This window comes from Triticum dicoccoides, chromosome 2B (assembly GCF_002162155.2).
Source record: "Triticum dicoccoides isolate Atlit2015 ecotype Zavitan chromosome 2B, WEW_v2.0, whole genome shotgun sequence".
NCBI lineage: Eukaryota > Viridiplantae > Streptophyta > Magnoliopsida > Poales > Poaceae > Triticum > Triticum dicoccoides.
In genome coordinates this window covers 231,413,618-231,441,482 of record NC_041383.1, presented here as the reverse complement: position 1 = coordinate 231,441,482, position 27,865 = coordinate 231,413,618, and the positions used below count along the sequence as shown (strand labels likewise).

General features: G+C 46.0%; 1 protein-coding gene across 1 annotated transcript; it reads right to left on the bottom strand.

Annotated features, from left to right (window-relative positions):
• Positions 1-384: 384 nt before the first annotated feature.
• On the bottom strand, positions 385-7,360 carry LOC119363261 (mavicyanin-like). The gene is made up of 2 exons (XM_037628575.1): positions 7,186-7,360; positions 385-1,044 (listed from the first exon to the last, which is right to left on the bottom strand). Exons 1-2 carry the CDS (start codon positions 7,358-7,360, stop codon positions 653-655), a joined length of 567 nt encoding a protein of 188 aa, XP_037484472.1. The 3' UTR covers positions 385-652.
• Between the last annotated feature and the right edge of the window lie 20,505 nt (positions 7,361-27,865).

Sequence of the window (27,865 nt, the reverse complement as noted above, 5' to 3'; positions counted from 1 at the left end):
GAGGCTGAGATTGCTGCCAAGCCAAGAGCTGCGTGTCAGACCTTCATCCAAACAGGCCCTTAGGAATTAGGACTATGCTTATATTAGTCATTAGTAAGACTAGTACTGACAGGTCAAAGACTGAGGCTGAGATTGCTGCCAAGCCAAGAGCTGCATGTCGGACCTTCATACAAACAGGCCCTTAGGAATTAGGACTATGCTTATATTAGTCATTAGTAAGACTAGTACTGACAGGTCAAGTGAATTGATCGCTAATGCACACCATGTTCCTAGCAGCATCTTGTCTGAATCCTAATCCACTGATGCTCTCAATGATTGTGTCTCAGATGATTATTTTACATCTTGAGAAATGCTCCCAATTGTTACTCCCCAAGGCATGTTGTCTTCAACAGTAAAAACCATAAGCGAGTGCTCAATTGATCGATTAAACTAAGCCGGTGAGAACCGGCACAAATCCCCAAACCAGACCAAGATCCACGGAGAAGAGTATGGCACACAAAAAAGAGAGCAAAACAGTACTGTAATAAACAACACAGGATCCAGATGACCAGAGATGTCTCCACGACTGCTCGCACTCATACGGCGACAAACGCAAGCTCACAACTCACAGGGCGCCATCCATCCATCCATCCTCGGCCGGCAAACTTCCGGACTACAGCAGGTTTAATCCGGCAGCGGCCACGGACAGCACGGCAGCGGCGACCGTCACGGCGAAGGAGCTGCTGACGGCCGGCGCGGCGTTGGCGTGCGGCGAGGGCGCGGCGCCGGCGCGGCCGGCTGAGCCGCCACCCGCGGCTGCCGGGGCGGGCGTCATTGCGGGCGCGGTGGAAGGGGCAGCAGAGGAGAGCACGCGGACGTCGACCTTCTGCCCGATGGCGCAGTGCCCCGGGAAGCCGCAGAGGAAGTAGTGGTGGCCGGTGGTGTTGAGGACGACGGAGTCCTTGCCCGTGGCCCAGGTGGCCGTCGGCTTGGTCACGTTGCAGTTCTTGTAGTCCGCCTTGCTCACCGCGATCACGTTGTGGAACTGCTTGTTGTAGGTGAACACTGCGGCAATTCATTTTTCGAGGCAAGTCACAGGTTAATCATCACGGGAGTAATTTTTCAAGGCATCACATTCACAGGAGTACATTAATCTGGTATCACCATGATAATGGAAACAACAATCATCTGCACCAGTTATTTAATTAATCGAAATTGGCATGTTGTTGTTTAATGCCCTAAAGCATGAACATTTCTCATGGGAGAACTTCTGTTTTTTGGTTGTTGAGGAACAAAGATGAGCCATAAGGTGTATTTCATATCAGAAAGTATCCTACCAACCCACCCACTCACAATCAGCTCCCCACTGCCCACCTATCTGCAATTCTGCATCCATTCCAATTCCAGCATTCCATTTGCGGCTGAACAGGCGATAGATTCTACACTGCACAACAGCAACGTATCACGGTGTCACGGCGTAACCCTAGCCCGCCGCCGGCCCTCTCCCCTACCTCTCCTCTCCCTCGTCGCCACCGAGGTGGCCGCCGCCGGTGAAGGTGGCGGCGAAGATCTGGCCGCCCCGTTCTTCCTCGGGGGGCTTTGGATCGACGCCGGGTCTGCGGTGACCGGTGTTCGTTGATGCTGGCCGTTCTTCCTCGGCCGCGGGGGCGGCGAGGCGGCGGCGGGTGGCGGCTGTGGTGCGGGCGTCTCGGCGGCGCCCGATCCAGATCTGAAGGCCTCCGTCTATTTCAACCAGGGCTGCCTCCGATGGTCCTGCTTTGGGCGGCCTTTGTCGCCGGAGTTGTACCTCTTTGGCGGCTGGAGGTGGGAGGTGGCTCCGGAGAAATCCGAGGCCAGCAGTGCTGCTGGCCACGACGGCGGCGACGCCCGAGGGCACCGTACCCTTCTTGTAGGCGCCGTCCAGGTTGCCTCCTTCCCCTCTTCCTTCCACCCAGCTCGTATGCCGGGCGAAAGCCCAAATCCTCGACGGATCGAGCGACAGCGGCGCTCCGGGCGTCGTTACCCTCTTGGGGGTGTCATTCGTGGTGAGCTTGGGGTGGATGTGATGCTTTGGTTGCTTGGCGGCGGTTGGTGGCGTGGTCGGAGTTCGTCTGGTGGCGGTGCGTTGGCGCTTTGCCGCCTATGTGCTCAGCCTCGGAGTCCTTCTTCCAGGTGCTTGGTCTTCAGCAGCCCTGCCGGACTCGGCGGAGCGGTGCTTCATCCTACTCATTGATGGCGACGTATCTCGGCGGCGTGGCGCATTGGAGATTCGGCGTCCGATGCGTGGCGATGGACTCGCACAGGAGGACGAAGTTGTCTGGTGTCGTGATGACGTCGATGGCTGAGTGGCCAGACAAGGTAGAAAGCCTCAATATTTGCTCTGAAAATGGACCTGTGGAAGATGGCGTGCGTCGAACTGGTTTGTACCCCAGACCCGGTATGTGGCTCGGCTGGGGCTTCCGGCTTTTGATGTTAGGGCTAGGTGAGTGGTATGGGTAGTGGCCCAGTTAGCGCCCCTTCATCATTTTGATGTTAGGCTTAGATGAGTGGTCTGGGCAGTGGCCCAGCTAGCAAGCCTTCATCATTTGGATAGGAGTGGTGGCATATGTTGCCAAGATGGCGGATTCAGGCATATTGTTGCAATACTTTGTAAGGTCCTCGAGAATAATCAATAAAAAGGCCGCATGCATCTCCCAGATGTAAAGGCCGGGGGTCATCCTCCTTTTCTAAAAAAAACAAATCACTCACACTACAACAGCGACCTGACTAATTTAGCAAACACAAATCAGATGCGCCACGCGTACCTCTCATAAAGATATTCGATCTAGGGCTAAGTTAAACAAGCTAAAACCCAGAGCAAGTGTAACTCGAGTGGCATCTCCAGTGGAACAAATAATATGATCACCATGCAAACTTTACGGCTCATGATCACACCTCAACCTATACTCCACTTATCCAAATTGCAAACATGATAGTTTGGCCGGAAACCTATCATACACGGCAGTGGCGGAGGTAGAGGGTGGACAGGGTGGGCCACGGCTCACCCTGGGATTTTTTGAATAGCTTTATAGCATAGGAAAAATGTAAAAAAATACAACAACAACAACAACAACAACAACAACAACAACAAAGCCTTTAGTCCCAAACAAGTTGGGGTAGGCTAGAGGTGAAACCCATAAGATCTCGCAACCAACTCATGGCTCTGGCACATGGATAGCAAGCTTCCATGCACCCCTGTCCATAGCTAGCTCTTCGGTGATATCCCAATCCTTCAGGTCTCTCTTAACGGACTCCTCCCATGTCAAATTCGGTCTACCCCGCCCTCTCTTGACATTCTCCGCACACTTTAGCCATCCGCTATGCACTGAAGCTTCTGGAGGCATGCGCTGGATATGCCTGAACCATCTCAGACGATGTTGGACAAGCTTCTCTTCAATTGGTGCTACCCCAACTCTATCTCGTATATCATCATTCCAAAAATGTAAAAAAATATTAAGAAAAAAATATTTTATATGAACAGTTCTATTGTTGGCCCACCCTGACCGATTAGGCTAGATCCGCTACTGATACACGGTGGTAATCATAGACCCCCTTCCGGAATGGACTTGGTGCGGTTCTCTGATCACTACGAGTGCTCTCTAAAGATGGCATACATGTCGTCATTCCTTTCGGCCCACCGAGAGCTACCAACCAACCAACCAACCAGCAATGAGAGCGCATGCATCAAGGTGAGTTGGCAACAGGTTCCCAATATAATTTGACAAGTTGCAAAAGAGATTCCAGGCAGATCGGGAGAGGAACAAGAACAGCATGGTCCCTAGCTTTTTTTTTTTAGAAAAGAGGGATGACCCCCGGCCTCTGCATCCGGGAGATGCATACGGCCATATTATTGATTATTCTCGAGGACCTTACAAAGTATTACAACAATAAGTCTGAATCCACCATCTTGGCAACACATGCCACTACTCCTACCCAAAATGATGAAGGGGTGCTAGCTAGGCCACTACCCGAACCACTCACCTAAGCCTAACATCAAAAGCCGGAAACCGAAACATATTCGGAATCCCCAGCCGAGCCACATACTGGGTCTGGGGCACAATCCGGTCAGACGCACTCGTGTGTCGTCGCCACCATCTTCCGCAGGTCCATCTTCAGATCATATCGAGGTTTCTACCTTATCTGGCCACTCAGCCATCGGCGTCACCATGACGCCAGACAGCAACCTCCTCCTGCGCGAGTCCATCTCCGCGCATGGTCCCTAGCTAGCTTGGACTCGAGGGGGATGATGGTCCACCGAGGAAGTGCATGTCCCATTGGTGAATGGGTGATGAGGAGTGGAACAAGGAACAATCAAAGGATGATGGTATACGTTGATGTGAACCATCTTTGATTCTTGATGTTGGGCAAAAAGTTTGTCTAGTGGGTAATAGACCGCACTAGGCTAGACGGATTTTTACCCTCCTAAATGTGACAAATTAATCGCGTGCAGAAACAAAAATTGCTAAACTTTTTACAATCTGTCCAGGAAGGTGACCTTGTAACAGGCAATCACCGAGTGGGAATCGGCAGTTGCCTTGCCCCACGAGACAGTGACACCAGGAACACACACGTGAGCTTACTCGGGCAGGGGCTTTAATTAGCTTTCAAGATTTAAGTTGCTTGATTCGATTCTGGCAAATCGTACCTGGTGTGACATTTCAAAGTTAAGTGAATGCGCAATCAGTCGAAGGCTTTGGTTTTTACTGCATCTAGGGCACAGAGTCAAGAATTAAAGTGTTGTGGAATTGATAATCATGGCACACAACTGCTTTTTGAAAGAATTATTGCACATGTTCGATCAACACAGTAGTGCAGTTTTTATCTGTACCAAGTGTAATACTCCCTCCGTCCCATAATATAAGAACGTTTTTCAATTTAACATAGTTTAAAAAACATTCTTATATTATGGGACAGAGGGAGTATTTTATTTTGTTCCATGGCGCATGATGTAGTATTCATGAGGTTTTGATCACTGAATGCAAAAGGGAAAAGAAAAGGCTTCCAAAGGCAGCACAGTGACCCATTATACTTTCTGCTGGCCGCAACTTTCTTGAGTCGGTGCCCTGTGGAAATAGCAAATGAAGGCAAGAAAACCTATCTTACGCAACAAAGCAGACGGAGCCTTTAGGGCTGAAAAACAGCATTAAAGCACGCCTTGGTTCACGCTTTAGCAAAACCGATCCTCGCCTTCCAGACACACCTCACATATCCGCGCGAAAGAAGACAGTGATGTGTATGCCTATTAGTAGTAGCACGAGTATGTTCTTTCGGAAATCGGAAATTATCTTCTGTTTTTTTGCTCGGAGAAGAAACGAGTCCCTCTCTCGAGTGCGTGCACACTGACATCAGGTAGCCAGTCACGCTTCTTAGCTGAAAACAAATAAACAGGCAAACGAACGGCGGCAGCACGCCACAGGCAAGCTGCCAATGCAAAGACACGCCACCACACGGAGCTCGATGTAGTAGAAGAGTACTGCTCCGTCCGTCCAGGCGAACAGAGAAAACCAGAACGGCGGGGCAGGAGGAGGAGCCCGACATGGCGGGAAAGCTGGCGGAGCGGCCGGGTTCAGGAAAAAGGCAGGCGGAAAAGCCACGGCGACGACCCCACAACCATGGGGCCATCCGTTTTCTTTTTTGAGCTTCCATGGGGCCAGGCCATCCTCGCGGGGTCAGGTTAGGTTGGTGCTCGGTCAGGCTGGGCTGGGCGGTGGTTGGTCTTGTGTTCTGCAACGCCCTATGCGTTTGTGAGTGAGGTGAGGCCCATCGGGTACCGTCCTCTCCGCCAGGCGGGATGCAGTTGCGGCCTTGCAGTAGGAGACGCATCCTGGCCGTCCCCCACCACGACTGCGCACCGGCACCGGCACCGGCCCGGCCACGTTGCGAAAAGCGCCGAAACAGCCAGGCCAGGGACCCTGCCTGCGCGGACCACTACGGGGAGCACGTTGTGGGGAATATCTCAGTCTTCGCAGTGCAGGAACCGAGTGCTCGCTAGCCCTGTCGACACAGGTTCTCCCGCCAGAGTCATGAACTGTGCACCACAGCAGCCTCAGCTAGATCTGTAGCATGCGTGTGTGGTCTGGTTCTCTCTCTCTCAATTATTATGTACTCCCTCCGTTCACAAATGTGTAATATGTTCAACTTTTTTTCCGAGTTGTTCACTCACTTTAGTCCGTATATGGTTTTTTCAAAACATATTATATTTTTGAACGGAGGTAGTTTGCTGCGATATCTACACACGACAAGTCATGCTAGCACTCGATAAAGTCGGGCTTACATGGTACACACGACACAGTCTTACCACCGAGCAGTGAGTTAATGAAAGCTTTGACTGGAGTCACGTCGTGCGCGGCGGTCGCGCCGCGCCGAATCACACCGACCACGGGGAGCGCACGGCCGCCAAACTAGAGTGGATAGCACTGCCGGGCGTGAAGCCAGCTGCATGCCATGCGCCTATCCTGAGGTCGCGGGCGTACGTCAAGCGGTGCGCTGGGTGCTCCGGCGTGGCAAGAGGTTGCGGCAAAAGCCAAGAGGTTTGGGATGGATAACGACGTCGCGCGTCCAGCGTCTTCTATGCCGCACAAGGAGCCAGCGGTGCCGACTCACTGCCGAGTGCTCTACTTCTCGGACTAGTGCCCGTGTCGTGTCGTGTGTCTCTCCGCCGGCGAACTCTGTAAAATAATCCTACTGCACTTCAGAAGTGGGAGCTCGGGCCCGCTTCCACCTTCTAAAACGAGTGGTAGGCTGGCTGGTGGGAGGGTCCAGTGAGATTGCCAGGACAGTGCAAAATGCTCTGTGGCTCTCGCTCGTGTGAACCTCTGCAATCTTATCTATGCGCGTGCAACCCCGAATGATAAATCTAACCTAAGCGCAGATGAAGATATCTAACAAGTTCTGAGCAGCACACAGCCGTTTATATACAAAAACTGCAGGCACGATCCTTATCCTAGCCCCAGAAGAAAAGCAAAATGCCACGCGCTCAATCTTCAGGTTTCACCAACATAGTTCTTGTTCGTTTTTACACCGAGGGAGATTCTTGTTCTCAGGGGCTTCTTCTTTTCATTATTCCCCGGAAATTGCAGGAAATTTCGTAGCGAGTGAGCGCGAGGGGAGCAGAGCGCGCGAGCGTGACGTAAAAAGAGAGGTGCGAGGGAGGGGCTAGAGGCGTACCAAGGGTGTCGCCGACGCTGAACTTCTTGGAGGCGGCCCAGGCGCCGTAGTTGGGGTTGCCCATGATGGTCCACCCGACCTTGTCGCCCACCTCGTACACGGCCGCCGACGCCATCCCGGCAAACATCGCCGCAGCCGCCAAGGCCACGGCCGAACCTCTCCTCAGCGCGGCCATGGCTAGCACCGAGGTCGACACACCAGCCGCGGAAAGGGAGATGGAGAGGCTCCGGCTACTTCCTCGCTCTGCTCGTGCTCACTCAGTGGACTAGAGAGTGGAGTGTAGTAGGCAGAGAGTGGCGGTACTGTCCGGTTGGTTAAATAACCCGACATGCTCCGCGAGCCTTTCTGGCCCGGCCCGCAGCCCACTGCCGCCCGGAATTCCAGAAATGTCCCCGGCGGCTAGCGTTTGGTGAGGCGGGTTTTAACGGGTGCCCGACGGTAATCTCTCTCGCGCGCTTTTGCAACCACCGGCCCGGCCCTCGCTCGGCCAGCGCCGCACCGGCCAGTCACCGCTCATGGCTCGCGCCCCGCAACTACCGCTGCGGGTGCTGGCCGGCCGCTGCATGCTTTGATGCTTTGTACTAGTTCAAAAACTGTACAACAGTACAAGCAAGGGACGTTTGCCGGTTTGCGTGCACATGGGGCACGGAGGAAGTGTGGGGAGGCCCTTTGCCGTGGCCGTTCGTCCGTAAACGGCGTACCTGCTTAAAAAAAATTTAGATGGTGTTTTTTCTTTACTTAATAACCTTTTCTTTGCGCGTCCACAGCCACGTCGGATCGTTTCCTAGTCAGCCCCGTAAACGCCCATATTCGTCCGTGCGTGTAGCATTATTGGTGTATATGAGGGCATCTCTAAAACGGATCCTTGAACCGTCCGGACTAACGGTCCGGACATGTTTAGCCATCCAATGTCGGCATGTATCGGTCCGCCGACCTTCAAACACACTTTTCCCGGGAAACAAACATGAAGAGCTTTGCGAGAATCTGAACAACAATCACGTGTAGGACTCTGAACCCCCGACCCACCCAAACCCTTTTCTAGACCCACGCCTCCATCCTTCCTTCTTTTTTTGCATCTGTTTTTTCACTTTCATCCGCAGCCCACTCCATCACCATGTCACAAGTTTGCCGGAGCTCGACGGCTCCGTCTCCTCCAACGCTACATCCGGGCTCCACGCCTCTTGTCATGCGCCGTCGTTCCACGCCTCTCCTCTATCCGCAGTACACTTATCATCCACCCATATGGTACTCACCATGCTCGACAAGTGTTTGATGTTCGTGCTAATTTATTTTGTATCTTCTTTTTTGAAGCAATGGATTCAGATATGCAGTACATATACAAGCACTATGTTAAGTCGTCGGACGACTCGTCCGACGAGGAGGACTACGCGTATAAGACAGTGATGATGCAGATGGTCTTTGCAGACGCGGAGCGTGCAGAAGAGCATGTTCTCAATTTCACGGGGTCGATCAAGAGTCATTGAGTGCTCAACCGCTAGGGCGCGCGGACATTTGACGCTGATGGACGACTAATTTGCCCCTGATGCACTATTCGCCGACAATTTTCACCGGCGTTTACGGAAGCGAGAAAATGTCTTCAATCGTCTATACCATGGCGTCTGGTCCTTTGATGGGTACTTCATCTTGAAGAAGGATGTCATGGGAAGGATTGGGTTCTCTGGTTACCAGAAAGTGCAAGGCCGTTTGCTCGGGTCTAATATATGGCACAGTCGCTGACTCGTGGGATGAATATCTACGGATGTCTGAGAGCACATGCGAAGATGCCATAAGATTTGCTACTACCGTGGTCTCGGTGTTTGGACCTTAGTACCTGAGAGACAAACTATCACTGATACGAGCACACCAATCATTAGCAATATTAATCCAGTTATGTATCCAGCCGTTAATGATGTTTTAGATATGCCGAATCTGAAGATTAATGAGAAGCGGTGCAAAGTTGAGGATGAGCCTATTACTGTAACCTATACGTCTGCATATCGTGGACATCAGAAGAAGTTGGAGTCCCTGACTATGCGATGGTCCAAAATGATTTAAAGATGGAATTGTTTTCATCGAACCTACTCCCATCCGTTCCTAAATATAAGTCTTTGTAGAGATTTCACTATGAATCACATACGAATTAATATAGATGCATTTTAAAGTAAGATTCACTCATTTTGCTTCATATGTAGTCCATGATGAAATCTCTATAAAGACATATATTTAGAAACGTAGGGAGTACTCCCTCCGTTTCTAAATATAAGTTTTTGGAGAGATTTCACTATGAACCACATACGGATGTATGTAGATGCACTCTAGAGTGTAGATTCACTCATTTTGCTCCATATGTAGTCCATAGTGAAATCTCTACAAAGACTTGTATTTAGAAACGGAGGGAATAGTACGCATGCATGCAATCCATGCACTCCAATGTACTATACATGTACACGAGGGAAGAGAAGATTTCCAACCAGATCGTACATGTGCTAGTGCTCGTAGAAGAGTTAAAGTGCGTTATTTTTTATGTTGCCACGTCCATCAGAAAATAGAAGGAAGGTCAGGAATCTGTCGCGGGATATTATGTCCATGTGTTCACTTGGATGGGGACCACCAGCAGGGGATCAAATAAAGTTGTGCACCAGAAAAATAGGAGTCCAAGTTAGGAATATTTTTGTCAGTTTTATATCGGTCGGTTGTTTGCTAAAATATAAAGCATGCAATCTACTCCCTCCGTTTCTAAATATAAGTCTTTTAGAGTATCCACTATAGATTACATACAGAGCAAATTGAGTGAATCTACACTTTAAAATATGTCTATATACATCCGTATGTAGTTTGTAGTGGAATCTCTAAAAAGACTTACATTTAGGAACGGAGGGAGTATTAGATAAGAAAAGGGTCGCTTGTTGTTTTAAACGTGAGAAAGAGTCCAGATTAGAAAGGGTTGCTTCTGAACTAAGTAGATAGGTCAGCTATAAAACTAAGGTGCACGCATTGTAAAGGGCAGGTTATATTTTTATGAATAGACACGATGTGTTTTTAGGGTAAATACCCGTATCGAGTTTTGGGGGAAGCTGTCTAAAAATCCCTAAGTTTTGGAGGAAGCTTTAGAGAACCTCTGTGTTGCGATTTATCTTCGTGGAAATTGTTTTGTGCGTGAGTACCGTCGTCGAGATTGGTTTTCTCGTGCTGGACCGTAAGGTTCAATCCCTCTACCTCGCGTACATCGCGTGCGCGGGCGAGAGGTTGCCATTGCTCGTGGTGGAGTGTCGTGAAAGATCGGGCTGCAACAACAGATCGGATCTCACCATCGAGGTTCGGTCTACATCAATCACACACACCGAGAGGATCTTTGCAAAGTCTGAGGCTAGAGGGTGGTCACATTTGTTTTGATCTCTTAACTACATGCATTGGAGATGACAGAACCGTCCAAAAGCTCTACAAGGACAATATCAGGGTCATGTTAAGAAACCCATCTTCATTCTTAAAGCAGATGCATAATAGGATCTACAAATTTAGCATGCCCGGGTCTCACAACGACGTCAATGTGTCTGCAGCAATAACCATTATTTGCTAGACTGATTGAAGGAAAAGCTCCTCCTTGCCACTATACTGTTAATAGGCATGAATACAAAATGGGCTACTATCTGGTTAACAGTATCTATCCTCCATAGGCTACATTTGTCAAGACCATCTCAGACCAACTTCGCCAGAAAAAAGTTTTACTTTGCCCAAAGACAAGAAACAGCTAGAAAGGATGCTGACAATGCTAAACAATGGGATTCGGAGACCTTGTGGGAGGTGATGACATGTTGTGTAATTATGCACAACATGATCGTTGAAGATGAGGATGCTACCGTAGCTCTTGAATTTGAGAACATGGGTTATCCTCTCGAACTTCTAGAGCAGAATCCGGCCACATTTCATGAGTTTATTCAAATGCATCAACAAATTCGGAATCGAGTTATTCACGAGAAATTGAAGGAAGATTTCACTGAACACCTCTGGGCTGTTAAAGGGGACAATCTATGTGCTAGTTAAATTCAAGTTTGACTATTACAATTTGATTATTTTGTTGGATTGTAATGTTTAAATTAGAACTACTATTGCATTTGAACCTTAGAACATTTTTTTAGCTAAACTGGAACTAAATATGCGGCTATTTTGAGTGTGTGGACTTAAAAATGATGGTGGATGTATGTGGATAGCTTTGGATGGCCGTCTCCGACACCAGTGTCGGTAGACTGGTCCCCCGGTCCATGAATGGATGCGATGTCTAGTTTGCGAGTCAGTGTTGGATTTTCCCTAATGATGTTGTCTTATGAGTTATAATGTAGGTAGAGGAAAAAGAAAATAGAAACGAAATATCGCCTTTGAACAATAATGCTACACGTAGGAAGGATTATAGGCTGACTAGGCAACGATCTGACGTGGGTGTGGACGCGGGATGAACGAGAAAAGGGCCGTTGTTTACGCAGGTAAAAAAGTGGGACACATTAGAAAAACAGAACGGAAGCTCGTTTTGCCGTCGTTCTAGATTTTAGATCGTGCCGCCACGAACAACCTCGGCGTGTCGCCCTGCCAAGGGCACATCGTTGGTTGCTTGGATGATCTGCGCGAGCCGTGGACATCGGTTGTTCCTTCGCATCGGCATTAGCAGGATTGTGTGTATACCCAAGGCCACGGTGTTAGGACTTGGATAATGTGCTTGGTGATTCTGCGTCATATATACTTGTGCGGCAATACAATTGATTTATCCATCTGTAGATTAAAGCCGTGAACGTGAGTTGCTGGTCTTCATGAAGCCCTGTAGTTCCTTCTTATTCTTCATCGATTTGCATGTACATAACTGTAGCACATTGGCACGACAATACTTTTTATGTTTGTTTTGGAGTGTATATATCTTGTATTGTTCAACATGAAGTTTCCAAGTTCATTTTTCACATGCAAATCTTTAGGTCAACTTGTTACTACCATTTAGTTTAGTTATACTGCCTTCAAACTAGAATAATTAATTTTTTCATGATTTATAGGAATAGATGATGGAACTTGTGGTGTCCAGGAATCAAGTGACATGTCTATTTCAAGTGATGATGACAACGTTAAGCAACGAAAGGAAAGCAATGTGGAGCTTGAACATGCCCATGTTGAAGCTCAGCCGCATGCATTACATGGAGAACCTGGATTGGGGATGGCCTTTCATAATAAGAACGACGTGCAAGAGTACTACACCAAATATGTTGGAGTAAAAGGTTTTGGCGTGACGAGAAGAATCTCAAGCAGTGATGACAATGGACAACTGAGATGCCTTACACTTTCCTACAATCGTCATAGTAAGACTCAGTCCAAATCAAAAAATATGTTGAAGCCAAATCCAACAACAATATTAATAGTCAGGGTTAGGATGCAAAGCTAAAATCAATATTGCTCATGGTCTTGATGGGAAGTTGTTTACCTCGAAGATTATTTTGGATCATAATCATACATTAAGTCCACTGATACGTCTCCAACGTATCTATAATTTTTTATTTTTCATGCTATTATATTACCCATTTTGGATGTTCATGGACTTTACTTTACATTTTTATATCATTTTTGGGACTAACCTACTAACTGGACGCCCAACCCGAATTGCTGTTTTTTTGCCTATTTCAGTGTTTCAAAGAAAAGGAGTATCAAACGGAGTCCAAACGGAATGAAACCTTCGGGGCAGATCTTTTTGGAACAAACGTGATCCATAGGACTTGGAGTGGAAGCCAAGAAACAAGCGAGACGACCACGAGGGTGCCCGGCGCGCCCCCTACAGGTGGGCGCCCCCACCCTCGTGGGCCCCTTGAGCGTCCACCGACCTAATTCTTCCTCCTACATATACCCATGTACCCCGAAAACATCAAAAGCGACCATGAAAACCTAATTCCACTGCCGTAACACTCTGTATCCGCGAGATCCCATCTTGGAGGCTTCGCCGGCGCTCCGCCGGAGGGATCGACCATGGAGGGCCTCTACATAATCTCCAAGGCCTCTCCATGAGTTGTGAGTAGTTTACCACAGACCTTCGGGTCCATAGTTATTAGCTATATGGCTTCTTCTCTCTCTTTGAATCTCAATACAAAGTTCTCCTCGATCTTCTTGGAGATCTATTCGATGTAACTATTTTTGCGGTGTGTATGTCGAGATCCGATGAATTGTGGGTTTATGATCAAGTTTATCTATGAGAAATATTTGAATCTCATCTGAATTCTTTTATGTGTGATTAAGTTATCGTTGCAAGTCTCTTCGAATTATCAGTTTGGTTTGGCCTACTAGATTGATCTTTCTTGCAATGGGAGAAGTGCTTAGCTTTGGGTTCAATCTTGCGGTGTCCTTTCCCAGTGACAGCAGGGGCAGCAAGGCACGTATTGTATTGTTGCCATCGAGGATAAAAAGATGGGGTTTATATCATATTGCATGAGTTTATCCCTCTACATCATGTCATCTTTCTTAATGCGTTACTCTGTTCTTTATGAACTTAATACTCTAGATGAATGTTGGATAGCGGTCGATGTGTGGAGTAATAGTAGTAGATGCAGGCAGGAGTCGGTCTACTTGTCACGGACGTGATGCCTATATAAATGATCATGCCTAGATAATCTCATAATTATTCGATTTTCTATCAATTGCTCGACAGTAATTTGTTCACCCACCGTAATACTTATGCTATCTTGAGAGAAGCCACTAGTGAAACATATGGCCCCCGGGTCTATCTCTTATCATATAAAGCTTTCAATCTACTTTTATTTGCATCTTTATTTTTCCAATCTATATCATAAAATACCAAAAATATATTTATCTTATCATATTATCTCTATCAGATCTCACTTTCGCAAGTGGCCTTGAAGGGATTGACAACCCCTTTTATTGCGTTGGTTGCGAGTTCTTGTTTGTTTGTGTAGGTGCGTGGGGCTTTTGAGGAGCCTCCTACTGGATTGATACCTTGGTTCTCAAAAACTGAGGGAAATACTTACGCTACTATTGCTGCATCACCCTTTCCTCTTCAAGGAAAACCAACGCAAGGTCAAATGTAGCATCCACATAAATCTCGGTAATTCATATGTAATTTCAAGCATGACTCACTTGTACGTCAAATCATCAACCAAAAGCTATTGTAACTGATCAAGCAAAGGCAATTCCAAATGGTGTGGAAACAATTTTTCCATAATCTTGATACAGATGGTGCTTGAGGCATATAATGAAAAATATTCGAGAGAAGATGGGTGGATATGATGAATATGATCACATCAAGTTTGCTATTGGAAATCAAGTTTATGATTCATTAACAATTGCAGAATTTTAAGTTGCTTGGATGTATATGCTTGAGAAGTATGATTTTCGTGATAATGAATGGCTTAAAGGGCTTTACGACCACTGGTACTGTTAGGTTCCAGCATTCGTGAAAGGTGCCTTTTGGGCAGGTATGTCTCCTACACAACATAGTGAGAGTATGAATGCCTTCTTTAATGAGAATGTTGATGGGGAACAAAACATGAAAATCAAAAAAAAATCCTACGAACACCCAAGATCTAATCTAGGAGATGTATAGCAATGAGAGGGGAGTGTGTCTACATACCCTTGTAGACAGAAAGCGTTAGTCATAATGTGGTTGATGTAGTCGTACTCTTCACGATCCAATCGCGATCCAATCCGATCTAGTCATGAACAGACGACACCTCCGAGATTAGCACACATTCAGCTCGATGGCATCCTCTCCTTCTTGATCCAGCAAGCGAGAGAAAGACGGTAGATGAGATCAGAACCAGTACGGCGGTATGGTGGTGGTGGCAGCAGCGAAATTACGGCAGGGCTTTGCCAAGCGCGTACCAGTAGGTATTTATTTTTCTTGTTCCCCCTTAAGTGGTCCGACCATGTCAAGTGTTGGGGAACGTAGTAATTTCAAAATTTTCCTACGCACACGCAAGATCATGGTGATGCATAGCAACGAGAGGGGAGAGTGTTGTCTACGTACCCTCATGGACTGAAAGCGGAAGCGTTAGAACAACACGGTTGATGTAGTCGTACGTCTTCACGGCCCGACCGATCAAGCACCGAAACTACGGCACCTCCGAGTTCTAGCACACGTTCTGCTCGATGACGATCCCCGGACTCCGATCCAGCAGGGTGTCGGGGAAGAGTTCCGTCAGCACGACGGCGTGGTGACGATCTTGATGTTCTACCGTCGCAGGGCTTCGCCTAAGCACCGCTACAATATTATCGAGGACTATGGTGGAGGGGGCACCGCACACGGCTAAGAGATCAAGAGATCAATTGTTGTTGTGTCTAGAGGTGCCCCCTGCCCCCGTCTATAAAGGAGCAAGGGGGGAGGGGGCGGCCGGCCAAGAGGGGCGCGCCAGGAGGAGTCCTACTCCCACCGGGAGTAGGACTCCCTCCTTTCCTTGTCCAACTAGGAGAGGGGAAGGAAGGGAAGGAGAAGGAGAAGGAAGGAGAGGGAGGAAAAGAAGGAAAGGGGGGACGGCCCCCTAGTCCAATTCGGTTTGGGCTAGGGGGGCCGCGCACCCTGTCTCCTCTCTTTCCACCACTTGGCCCATGAGGCCCATTGCTTCTTCCTCGTATTCCCGTAACTCCCCGGTACCCCCGAAAATACCCGAATCACTCGGAACCTTTCCGATGTTCGAATATAGTCGTCCAATATATTGATCTTTATGTCTCAACCATTTCGAGACTCCTCGTCATGTCCCCGGTCTCATCCGGGACTCCGAACTCCTTCGGTACATCAAAACTCATAAACTCATAATATAACTGTCATCGAAACCTTAAGCGTGCGGACCCTACGGGTTCGAGAACAATGTAGACATGACCAAGACACGTCTTCGGTCAATAACCAATAGCGGAACCTGGATGCTCGTATTGGCTCCTACATATTCTACGGAGATCTTTATCGGTCAAACCGCATAACAACATACGTTGTTCCCTTTGTCATCGGTATGTTACTTGCCCGAGATTCGATTGTCAGTATCCAATACCTAGTTCAATCTCGTTACCGGCAAGTCTCTTTACTCGTTACGTAATGCATCATTCCGTAACTAACTCATTAGCTACATTGCTTGCAAGGCTTATAGTGATGTGCATTATCGAGAGGGCCCAGAGATACCTATCCGACAATCGGGGTGACAAATCCTAATCTCGAAATACGCCAAGTCAACATGTACCTTCGGAGACACCTGTAGAGCTCCTTTATAATCACCCAGTTACGTTGTGACATTTGGTAGCACACAAAGTGTTCCTCCGGTAAACGGGAGTTGCATAATCTCATAGTTGTAGGAACATGTATAAGTCATGAAGAAAGCAATAGCAACATACTAAATGATTAAGTGCTAGGCTAACGGAATGGGTCATGTCAATCACATCATTCTCCTAATGATGCGATCCCATTAATCAAATGACAACACATGTCTATGGTTAGGAAACATAACCATCTTTGATTAATGAGCTAGTCAAGTAGAGGCACACTAGTGACATTATGTTTGTCTATGTATTCACACATGTATCATGTTTTCGGGTAATACAATTCTAGCGTGAATAATAAACATTTATCATGATATGAGGAAATAAATAATAACTTTATTATTGCCTCTAGGGCATATTTCCTTGAGTCTCCCACTTGCACTAGAGTCAATAATCTAGATTACACAGTAATGATTCTAACACCCATGGAGTCTTGGTGCTGATCATGTTTTGCTCGTGGAAGAGTCTTAGCCAATGGGTCTGCAACAGTCAGATCCGTATGTATCTTGCAAATCTCTATGTCTCCCAGCTGGACTTGGTCCCGAATGGAATTGAAGCGTCTCTTGATGTGCTTGGTCCTCTTGTGAAATCTGGATTCCTTTGCCAAGGCAATTGCACCAGTATTGTCACAGAAGATCTTCATTGGTCCCGATGCACTAGGTATGACACCTAGATCGGAAATGAACTCCTTCATCCAGACTCCTTCATTTGTTGCTTCCGAAGCAGCTATGTACTCCGCTTCACATGTAGATCCCGCCACGACGCTTTGTTTAGAACTGCACCAACTTACAGCTCCACCGTTTAATAAAAACACGTATCCGGTTTGCGATTTAGAATCGTCTAGATCAGTGTCAAAGCTTGCATCGACGTAACCATTTACGACTAGCTCTTTGTCACCTCCATAAACGAGAAACATATCCTTAGTCCTTTTCAGGTATTTCAGGATGTTCTTGACCGCTGTCTAGTGATCCACTCCTGGATTACTTTGATACCTTCATGTCAAGCTTATTGCTAAGCATACATCAGGTCTGGTACACAGCATTGCATACATGATAGAGCCTATGGCTAAAGCATAGGGAACATCTTTCATTTTCTCTCTATCTTTTGCTGTGGTCGGGCATTGAGTCTGACTCAACTTCACACCTTGTAATACAGGCAAGAACCCTTTCTTTGCCTGATCCATTTTGAACTTTTTCAAAACTTTATCAAGGTATGTGCTTTGTGAAAGTCCAATTAAGCGTCTTGATCTATCTCTATAGATCTTGATGTCCAATATGTAAGCAGCTTCACCGAGGTCTTTCATTGAAAAACTTTTATTCAAGTATCCCTTTATGCTATCCAGAAATTCTATATCATTTCCGATCAACAATATGTCATCTACATATAATATCACAAATGCTACAGAGCTCCCACTCACTTTCTTGTAAATACAGGCTTCTCCAAAAGTCTGTATAAAACCATACGCTTTGATCACACTATCAAAACGTTTATTCCAACTCCGAGATGCTTGCACCAGTCCATAAATGGATCGCTGGAGCTTGCATACTTTGTTATCACCTTTTGGTTCTACAAAACCTTCTGGTTGCATCATATACAACTCCTCTTCCAGAAATCCATTCAGGAACGCAGTTTTGACATCCATTTGCCAAATTTCATAATCATAAAATGCAGCAATTGCTAACATGATTCAGACAGACTTAAGCATCGCTACGGGTGAGAAAGTCTCATCGTAGTCAACTCCTTGAACTTGTCGAAAACCTTTTGCAACAAGTCGAGCTTTGTAGACAGTTACATTACCATCAGCGTCAGTCTTCTTCTTGAAGATCCATTTATTCTCAATGGCTTGCCGATCATCGGGCAAGTCAACCAAAGTCCATACTTTGTTCTCATACATGGATCCCATCTCAGATTTCATGGCTTCAAGTCATTTTGCGGAATCTAGGCTCATCATCGCTTCCTCATAGTTCGTAGGTTCGTCATGGTCAAGTAACATGACTTCCAGAATAGGATTACCATACCACTCTGGTGCAGATCTTACTCCGGTAGACCTACGAGGTTCAGTAGAAACTTGATCTGAAGTTTCATGATCAATATCATTAGCTTCCTCACTAATTGGTGTAGTTGTCACAGGAACCAGTTCTTGTGATGAACTACTTTCCAATAAGGGAGCAGGTACAGTTACCTCATCAAGTTCTACTTTCCTCCCACTCACTTCTTTCGAGAAAAACTCCTTCTCTAGAAAGGATCCGAATTTAGCAACGAAAATCTTGCCTTCAAATATGTGATAGAAGGTGTACCCAATAGTCTCTTTTGGGTATCCTATGAAGACACATTTCTCCGATTTGGGTTCGAGCTTATCTGGTTGAAGTTTCTTCACATAAGCATCGCAGCCCCAAACTTTAAGAAACGACAACTTTGGTTTCTTGCCAAACCATAGTTCATAAGGCGTCGTCTCAATGGATTTTGATGGTGCCCTATTTAACGTGAATGCAGCCGTCTCTAAAGCATAACCCCAAAACGATAGCGGTAAATTAGTAAGAGACATCATAGATCACACCATATCTAGTAAAGTACGATTACGACGTTCGGACACACCATTTCGTTGTGGTGTTCCGTGTGGCGTGAGTTGTGAAACTATTCCTCATTGTTTCAAATGTAAACCAAACTCGTAATTCAAATATTCTCCTCCATGATCAGATCGTAGAAATTTTATTTTCTTGTTACGATGATTTTCCACTTCACTCTGAAATTCTTTGAACTTTTCAACTATTTCAGAATTGTGTTTCATTAATTAGATATACCCATATCTGCTCAACTCATCTGTGAAGGTGAGAAAATAACGATACCCGCCGTGAGCCTCAATATTCATTGGACCACATACATCAGTATGTATGATTTCCAATAAATTAGTTGCTCGCTTCATAGTTCAGGAGAACGGCGTTTTAGTCATCTTGCCCATGAGGCACGGTTCGCAAGTACCAAGTGATTCATAATTAAGTGATTCCAAAAGTCCATCAGTATGGAGTTTCTTCATGTGCTTTACACCGATATGACCTAAACGGCAGTGCCACAAATAAGTTGCACTATCATTATCAACTCTGCATCTTTTGGCTTCAACATTATGAATATGTGTATCACTACTATCGAGATTCAATAAAAATAGACCACTCTTCAAGGGTGCATGACCATAAAAGATATTACTCATATAAATAGAACAACCATTATTCTCTAATTTAAATGAATAACCGTCTCGCATCAAACAAGATCCAGATATAATGTTCATGCTCAACGCTGGCACCAAATAACAATTATTTAGGTCTAAAACTAATCCCGATGGTAGATGTAGAGGTAGCGTGCCGACCGCGATCACATCGACTTTGGAACCATTTCCCACGCGCATCGTCACCTCATCCTTAGCCAATCTTCACTTAATCTGTAGTCCCTGTTTCAAGTTGCAAATATTAGCAACAGAACCAGTATCAAATACCCAGGTACTACTGCAAGCATTAGTAAGGTAACATCAATAAGATGTATATCACATATACCTTTGTTCACTTTGCCATCCTTCTTATCCGCCAAATACTTGGGGCAGTTCCGCTTCCAGTGTCCAGTTTGCTTGCAGTAGAAGCACTCAGTCTCAGGCTTAGGTCCAGACTTGGGTTTCTTCTCTTGAGCAGCAACTTGTTTGCTGTTCTTCTTGAAGTTCCCCTTCTTCTTCCCTTTGCCCTTTTTCTTGAAACTGGTGGTCTTGTTGACCATCAACACTTGATGCTCCTTCTTGATTTCTACCTTCGCTGCTTTTAGCATTGCGAAGAGCTCGAGAGTAGTCTTGTCCATCCCTTACATATTATAGTTCATCACGAAGCTCTTGTAGCTTGGTGGCAGTGATTGAAGAATTCTGTCAATGACACTATCATCAGGAAGATTAACTCCCAGTTGAATCAAGTGATTATTATACCCAGACATTTTGAGTATGTGTTCACTAACAGAACTATTCTCCTCCATCTTACAGCTATAGAACTTATTGGAGACTTCATATCTCTCAATCCGGGCATTTGCTTGAAATATTAACTTCAACTCCTAGAACATCTCATATGCTCCATGACGTTCAAAACGTCGTTGAATACCCAGTTCCAAGCCGTAAAACATGGCACACTGAACTATCGAGTAGTCATTAGCTTTGCTCTGCCAGACGTTCTTAACGTTGTCAGTTGCATCAGCAGCAGGCCTGGCACCCAGCGGTGCTTCCAGGACGTAATTATTCTGTGCAACAATGAGGATAATCCTCAGGTTACGGACCCAGTCCGTGTAATTTCTACCATCATCTTTCAACTTAGCTTTCTCAAGGAACGCATTAAAATTCAACGGAACAACAGCACGAGCCATCTATCTACAACAAACATAGACAAGCAAAATACTATCAGGTACTAAGTTCATGATAAATTTAAGTTCAATTAATCATATTACTTAAGAACTCCCACTTAGACAGACATCTCTCTAGTCATCTAAGTGATCACGTGATCCAAATCAACTAAACCATGTCCGATCATCACGTGAGATGGAGTAGTTTTCAATGGTGAACATCACTATGTTGATCATATCTACTATATGATTCACGCTCGACCTTTCGGTCTCCGTGTTCCCAGGCCATATCTGTATATGCTAGGCTCGTCAAGTTTAACCTGAGTATTCCGCGTGTGCAACTGTTTTGCACCCGTTGTATTTGAACGTAGAGCCTATCACACCCGATCATCATGTGGTGTCTCAGCACGAAGAACTTTCACAACGGTGCATACTCAGGAAGAACACTTCTTGATAATTTAGTGATAGATCATCTTAAAATGCTACCGTCAATCAAAGCAAGATAAGATGCATAAAGGATAAACATCACATGCAATCAATATAAGTGATATGATATGGCCATCATCATCTTGTGCTTGTGATCTCCATCTCCGAAGCACCGTCGTGATCACCACCATCACCGGCGCGACACCTTGATCTCTATCGTAGCATCGTTGTCGTTAAGCCATCTATTGCTTCTACGACTATCGCTACCGCTTAATGATAAAGTAAAGCAATTACAGGGCGTTTGCATTTCATACAATAAAGCGACAACCATATGGCTCCTGCCAGTTGCTGATAACTTGGTTACAAAACATGATCATCTCATACAATAAAATATAGCATCACGTCTTGACCATATCACATCACAACATGCCCTGCAAAAACAAGTTAGACGTCCTCTACTTTGTTGTTGCAAATTTTACGTGGCTGCTACGAGCTGAGCAAGAACCGTTCTTACCTACGCATCAAAACCACAACGATAGTTCGTCAAGTTAGTGCTGTTTTAACCTTCGCAAGGACCGGGCGTAGCCACACTCGGTTCAACTAAAGTGAGAGGGACAGACACCCGCCAGTCACCTTTAAGCACGAGTGCTCGTAACGGTGAAACCAGTCTCGTGTAAGCGTACGCGTAATGTCGGTCCGGGCCGCTTCATCTCACAATACTACTGAACCAAAGTATGACATGCTGGTAAGAAGTATGACTTGTATCGCCCACAACTCACTTGTTCTCTACTCGTGCATATGACATCTACGCATAAAACCTGGCTCTAATGCCACTGTTGGGGAACGTAGTAATTTCAAAATTTTCCTACGCACACGCAAGATCATGGTGATGCATAGCAACGAGAGGGGTGAGTGTTGTCTACGTACCCTCGTAGACCGAAAGCGGAAGTGTTAGAACAACGCGGTTGATGTAGTCGTACGTCTTCACGGCCCGACCGATCAAGCACCGAAACTACGGCACCTCCGAGTTCTAGCACACTTTCAGCTCGATGACGATCCCCGGATTCCGATCCAGTAGGGTGTCAGGGAAGAGTTCCGGCAGCACAACGGCGTGGTGACGATCTTGATGTTCTCCGTCGCAGGGCTTCGCCTAAGCACCGCTACAATATTATCGAGGACTATGATGGAGGGGCACCGCACACGGCTAAGAGATTAAGAGATCAATTGTTGTTGTGTCTAGAGGTGCCCCCCTTGCCCTGTATATAAAGGAGCAAGGGGGGAGGGGGCGGCCGGCCAAGAGGGGCGCGCCAGGAGGAGTCCTACTCCCACCGGGAGTAGGACTCCCTCCTTTCCTTGTCCAACTAGGAGAGGGGAAGGAAGGGAAGGAGAAGGAGAAGGAAGGAGAGGGAGGAAAAGAAGGAAAGGGGGGCCGGCCCCCTAGTCCAATTCGGTTTGGGCTAGGGGGGCCGCGCGCCCTGTCTCCTCTCTTCCATCACTTGGCCCATGAGGCCCATTGCTTCTTCCTCGTATTCCCGTAACTCCCCGTTACCCCCGAAAATACCCGAATCACTCAGAACCTTTCCGATGTCCGAATATAGTCGTCCAATATATCGATCTTTACATCTCGACCATTTCGAGACACCTCGTCATGTCCCCGATCTCATCCGGGACTCCGAACTCCTTCGGTACATCAAAACTCATAAACTCATAATATAACTGTCATCAAAACCTTAAGCGTGAGGACCCTACGGGTTCGAGAACAATGTAGACATGACCGAGACACATCTCCGGTCAATAACCAATAGCAGAACCTGGATGCTCATATTGGCTCCTACATATTCTACGAAGATCTTTATCGGTCAAACCGCATAACAACATACGTTGTTCCCTTTGTCATTGGTTTGTTACTTTCCTGAGGTTCGATCGTCGGTATCCAATACCTAGTTCAATATCGTTACCGGCAAGTCTCTTTACTCGTTACATAATGCATCATTTCGTAACTAACTCATTAGCTACATTGCTTGCAAGGCTTATAGTGATGTGCATTAGTGAGAGGGCCCAGAGATACCTCTCCGACAATCGGAGTGACAAATCCTAATCTTGAAATACGCCAACTCAACATGTACCTTCGGAGACACCGGTAGAGCTCCTTTATAATCACCCAGTTACGTTGTGACATTTGGTAGCACACAAAGTTTTCCTCCGGTAAACGGGAGTTGCATAATCTCATAGTTGTAGAAACATGTATAAGTCATGAAGAAAGCAATAGCAACATACTAAACGATCAAGTGCTAGGCTAACGGAATGGGTCATGTCAATCACATCATTCTCCTAATGATGTGATCCCGTTAATCAAATGACAACACATGTCTATGGTTAGGAAACATAACCATCTTTGATTAATGAGCTAGTCAAGTAGAGGCACACTAGTGACATTATGTTTGTCTATGTATTCACACATGTATCATGTTTCCGGGTAATACAATTCTAGCATGAATAATAAACATTTATCATGATATGAGGAAATAAATAATAACTTTATTATTGCCTCTAGGGCATATTTCCTTCATCAAGCCCCCAGACCGCAAATGGCCGAGTTATGGGTATAGTCCAAAGAGCTGTGGGGGGGGGGGAGGGGATATTGCTTTGATTTGCAAATAGCTGGCATCCAACGCAATGTTGTACTAGCGTATGAGCATCCGCGTGGGCTATGGGCCAGAAGAACCCTGCTCGGAACGCCTTACTGAAGAGGGTTCGAGCTGCTGTGTGGTGGCCGCCCATGCCAGCATGTATCTCGACGAGAAGCGGCTACCCCTCCTCTTCGGAGATGCAGCTCTAAAGGACCCCCATAGTGCTCCTTTTGTAGAGCTTGCCCTCGTGGTCCTTGTAGGCCTTGGAGCGTCGGACTATGCGTCGCGCCTCTGTCTGATCGTCGGGGAGTTCTTGTCACTGGCAGTAGGCAAGAAATGGCTCGGTCCATGGGGCGATTATGGCCATGCTCTCATGGGCCGAGGGTGTTTCTTCGAGTGTGGAGCCCCCGATAATATGGTCGTCTGGCTCGATTCATGGAGGGATGATTTGGGCTAGCTCATTGATTGAGGCCCCATTGTCCTCTCTCTATCTTAAACAGAGCAATGAGGTTAAACTTACTATCTGCACCACTGCAAGTGAACTCCTGCCCACACTTCCCAATTGTGCAATATGCAGATGACACTCTGGTGATTATGCAGGCAGATACTAGGCAACTGTTCTGTCTGAAAGCTTTACTGAACACTTTTGCCTCAGCTACAGGACTCAAAGTGAATTATGGGAAGTCTTTTCTGGTTCCTCTAAACATTAATGAAGATAGGGTTGATCTATTCACGAACACACTCCAATGTGCAAGAGGACACTTCCCTTTCAATTACCTCGGGCTTCCATTAGGAATCTACAAGCCCACTGTGGAACAATGTTTGCCTCTAGTCAACAGGATTGCAAAAAGGCTGGCAGGAATATCCATCTTCATGACACAGGCTGGAAAATTGATGCTGGTAAAGTCAGTGCTAACTTCTTTGGTTGTGTTCTTCATGACATGTCTGGACATCCCAATCACTAAAAAAAAGCAGATTGTAAAATACCTACGGCACTGTCTTTGGAGAGGCCCAGATATGGAGGACCGCAGGCCTGCTCTAGTTGCTTGGACTACTGTGTGCAGACCAAAAGATCAGGGAGGTCTAGGAGTATTGGATATATATACTCACAACAAAACACTGCTAATGAAGAACTTGCATAAATTTTTCAACATGCATGATATACCATGGGTCAACTTGATATGGGAAACCTACTACAATGATGGACAGTTACCAGGAGACAACATGGTAGGTTCCTTTTGGTGGAAATCAAACTTGGCACTTCTGGATCACTACAAAGCTATTGCTAGATGCAATGTGGGAGATGGGATCAGTGCTTACTTTTGGGATGATCTTTGGCACCAGGCTGTACTCAAACACAAATTCCACCACCTGTACTCTTTTGTGAGAAACCCACAGACGAACATACAACAGGTATTGCAGACAGAGTATCTTCAGGACCTCTTCTTCTTACCATCGACAACAGAGGCATATGAGGAGTTCATTGAAATGGAGGACATTTGCATCTCTATGAGACAATCTGAATTTCTGGAATCTCTAGATACTTGGAGTTATATCTGGGGTAAGGAAACATACTCTTCCATCAAAGCATATAAGGTATTAATAGGTCACAAGCAAACACCTCCCCATTTCAGTTGGATCTGGCAAAGCTCATGTCAGCCAAAACATAAAGTTTTCTTCTGGCAACTACTCCATGACAGAGTTAACACTAGAAACTTGCTTAGAAGGAAGAATTTTGTGCTGGAAGCATACAACTGTGCAGTGAATGATTGTCAACAGAAAGAAACACTTCATCACCTTTTTTGGGGATGCCCATTTGTGCAACAATGCTGGGACTACATTTGTCCAACTAGAACACAAAATCTGTCAATTCTGGAAGCATTCCAGGATCTAAGGGACAAACTGCAATACACTTTTTACATGGAGATCAGCATTCTAGGAGCATGGGCCATATGGATAAGCAGAAATAACAAAATATTCGAAAACATTACACCATCTTTTCAAGGTTAGAGGTTCATTTTCCTGGAGGAGCTAAAACTTTTAAGGTTCAGAATGAAGAGAAAACATTTGAATCATTTCAACCAATGGCTGGAAGACTTGCTGTAATTTTCTATTTTTGCTTACTCATAGCTTTTTTCCTTTTCTTTTCTTTTCCTTTTATTTCCTTTATTAGACTTTTATTTTTTTCTTAGTATTTTATTTTTTCTTTTTTTCTGTGGGCTTACCTCAAGCCTACAAGACTGCTTGTTTACTTGTTCAATAATATAAAAATTGCATTGGGGTTTTACCCTACTGTTTATAGTCGAAAAAAAGAGCCTTTCTAGAAAGGTGTTTTTAGGGTTTGGGTCGCCCTTGGCGCCCATGTGGGCAAGGACATCCGGAGCTTGGTTACTGTCTCTAGAGACATGATGGAATTCTATACCCTTGAATCGGGCTGACATCCTCAGGACGGCGTTTCTGTATGCCGCCATTTTCGGGTCTTTGGCGTCAAATTCGCCATTGACCTGGGATATGGCGAGGTTCGAAATGAAGGAAATATGCCCTAGATGCAATAATAAAGTTATTATTTATTTCCTTATATCATGATAAATGTTTATTATTCATGCTAGAATTGTATTAGTCGGAAACTTAGTACATGTGTGAATACATAGACAAAAGCAGAGTGTCCCTAGTATGCCTCTACTTGAATAGCTTGTTTATCAAAGATGGTTATGTTTCCTGACCATAGACATGTGTTGTCATTTGATAAACATGATCACATCATTAGGAGAATGATGTGATGGACAAGACCCATCTGTTAGCTTAGCATAATGATCGTTTAGTTTTATTGCTATTGCTTTCTTCATGACTTATACATGTTCCTCTGACTATGAGATTATGCAACTCCCGAATACCGGAAGAACACCTTGTGTGCTATCAAACGTCACAACATAACTGAGTGATTATAAAGATGCTCTGCAGGTGTCTCCGACGGTGTTTGTTGAGTTGGCATAGATCAAGATTAGGATTTGTAACTCCGTGTATCGGAGAGGTATCTGTGGGCCCTCTCGGTAATGCACATCACTATAAGCCTTGCAAGCAATGTGACTAATGAGTTAGTTGCGGGATGATGCATTATGGAACGAGTAAAGAGACTTGCCAGTAACGAGATTGAACTAGGTATGATGATACCGATGATCGAATCTTGGGTAAGTAACATACCGATGACAAAGGGAACAATGTATGTTGTTATGCGGTTTGACCGATAAAGATCTCGTAGAACATGTAGGAACCAATATGAGCATCCAGGTTCCGCTATTGGTTATTGACCGGAGATGTGTCTCGGTCATGTCTACATAGTTCTCAAACCCGTAGGGTCCGCACGCTTAACGTTGGATGACGATTTGTATTATGAGTTATGTGATTTGATGACCGAAGTTTGTTCGGAGTTCCAGATGAGATCATGGACATGGCGAGGAGTCTCAAAATGGTCGAGAGGTAAAGATTCATATATTGGAAGGTTATATTCGGACACCGGAAAGGTTCCGAGTGATTCGGGTATTTTTCGGAGTACCTGGGAGTTACGGGAATTCACGGGGAGAAGTAATGGGCCATATTGGGCCATACGGGAAAGGAGGAGGCAGGCCAAAGGGGAGGTGGCGCCCCCCATGGGTCCGAATTGGACTAGGGGAAGGGGGCGGCACCCCCCTTGCGCTTACCTACTCCCTCTCTCTTTCCCTCTTTCCTTCTCTCCCACTCCGAAAAGGAAAAAGGATACGTACTAGGACTTGGAAGTCCTAGTAGGACTCCATACTCTTGGCGTGCCCCTAGGGGGCCGCCTCTCTCCCTCCCTCCTTTAGATACCTGGGCAGAGGGCACCCCAAAGGCGCAACAGACAATCTCTTAGCCGTGTGTGGTGCCCCCTCCAAAGTTTAACATCTCGGTCATATCGTCGTAGTGCTTAGGCGAAGCCCTTCGCCCGTAACTTCATCATCACCGTCACC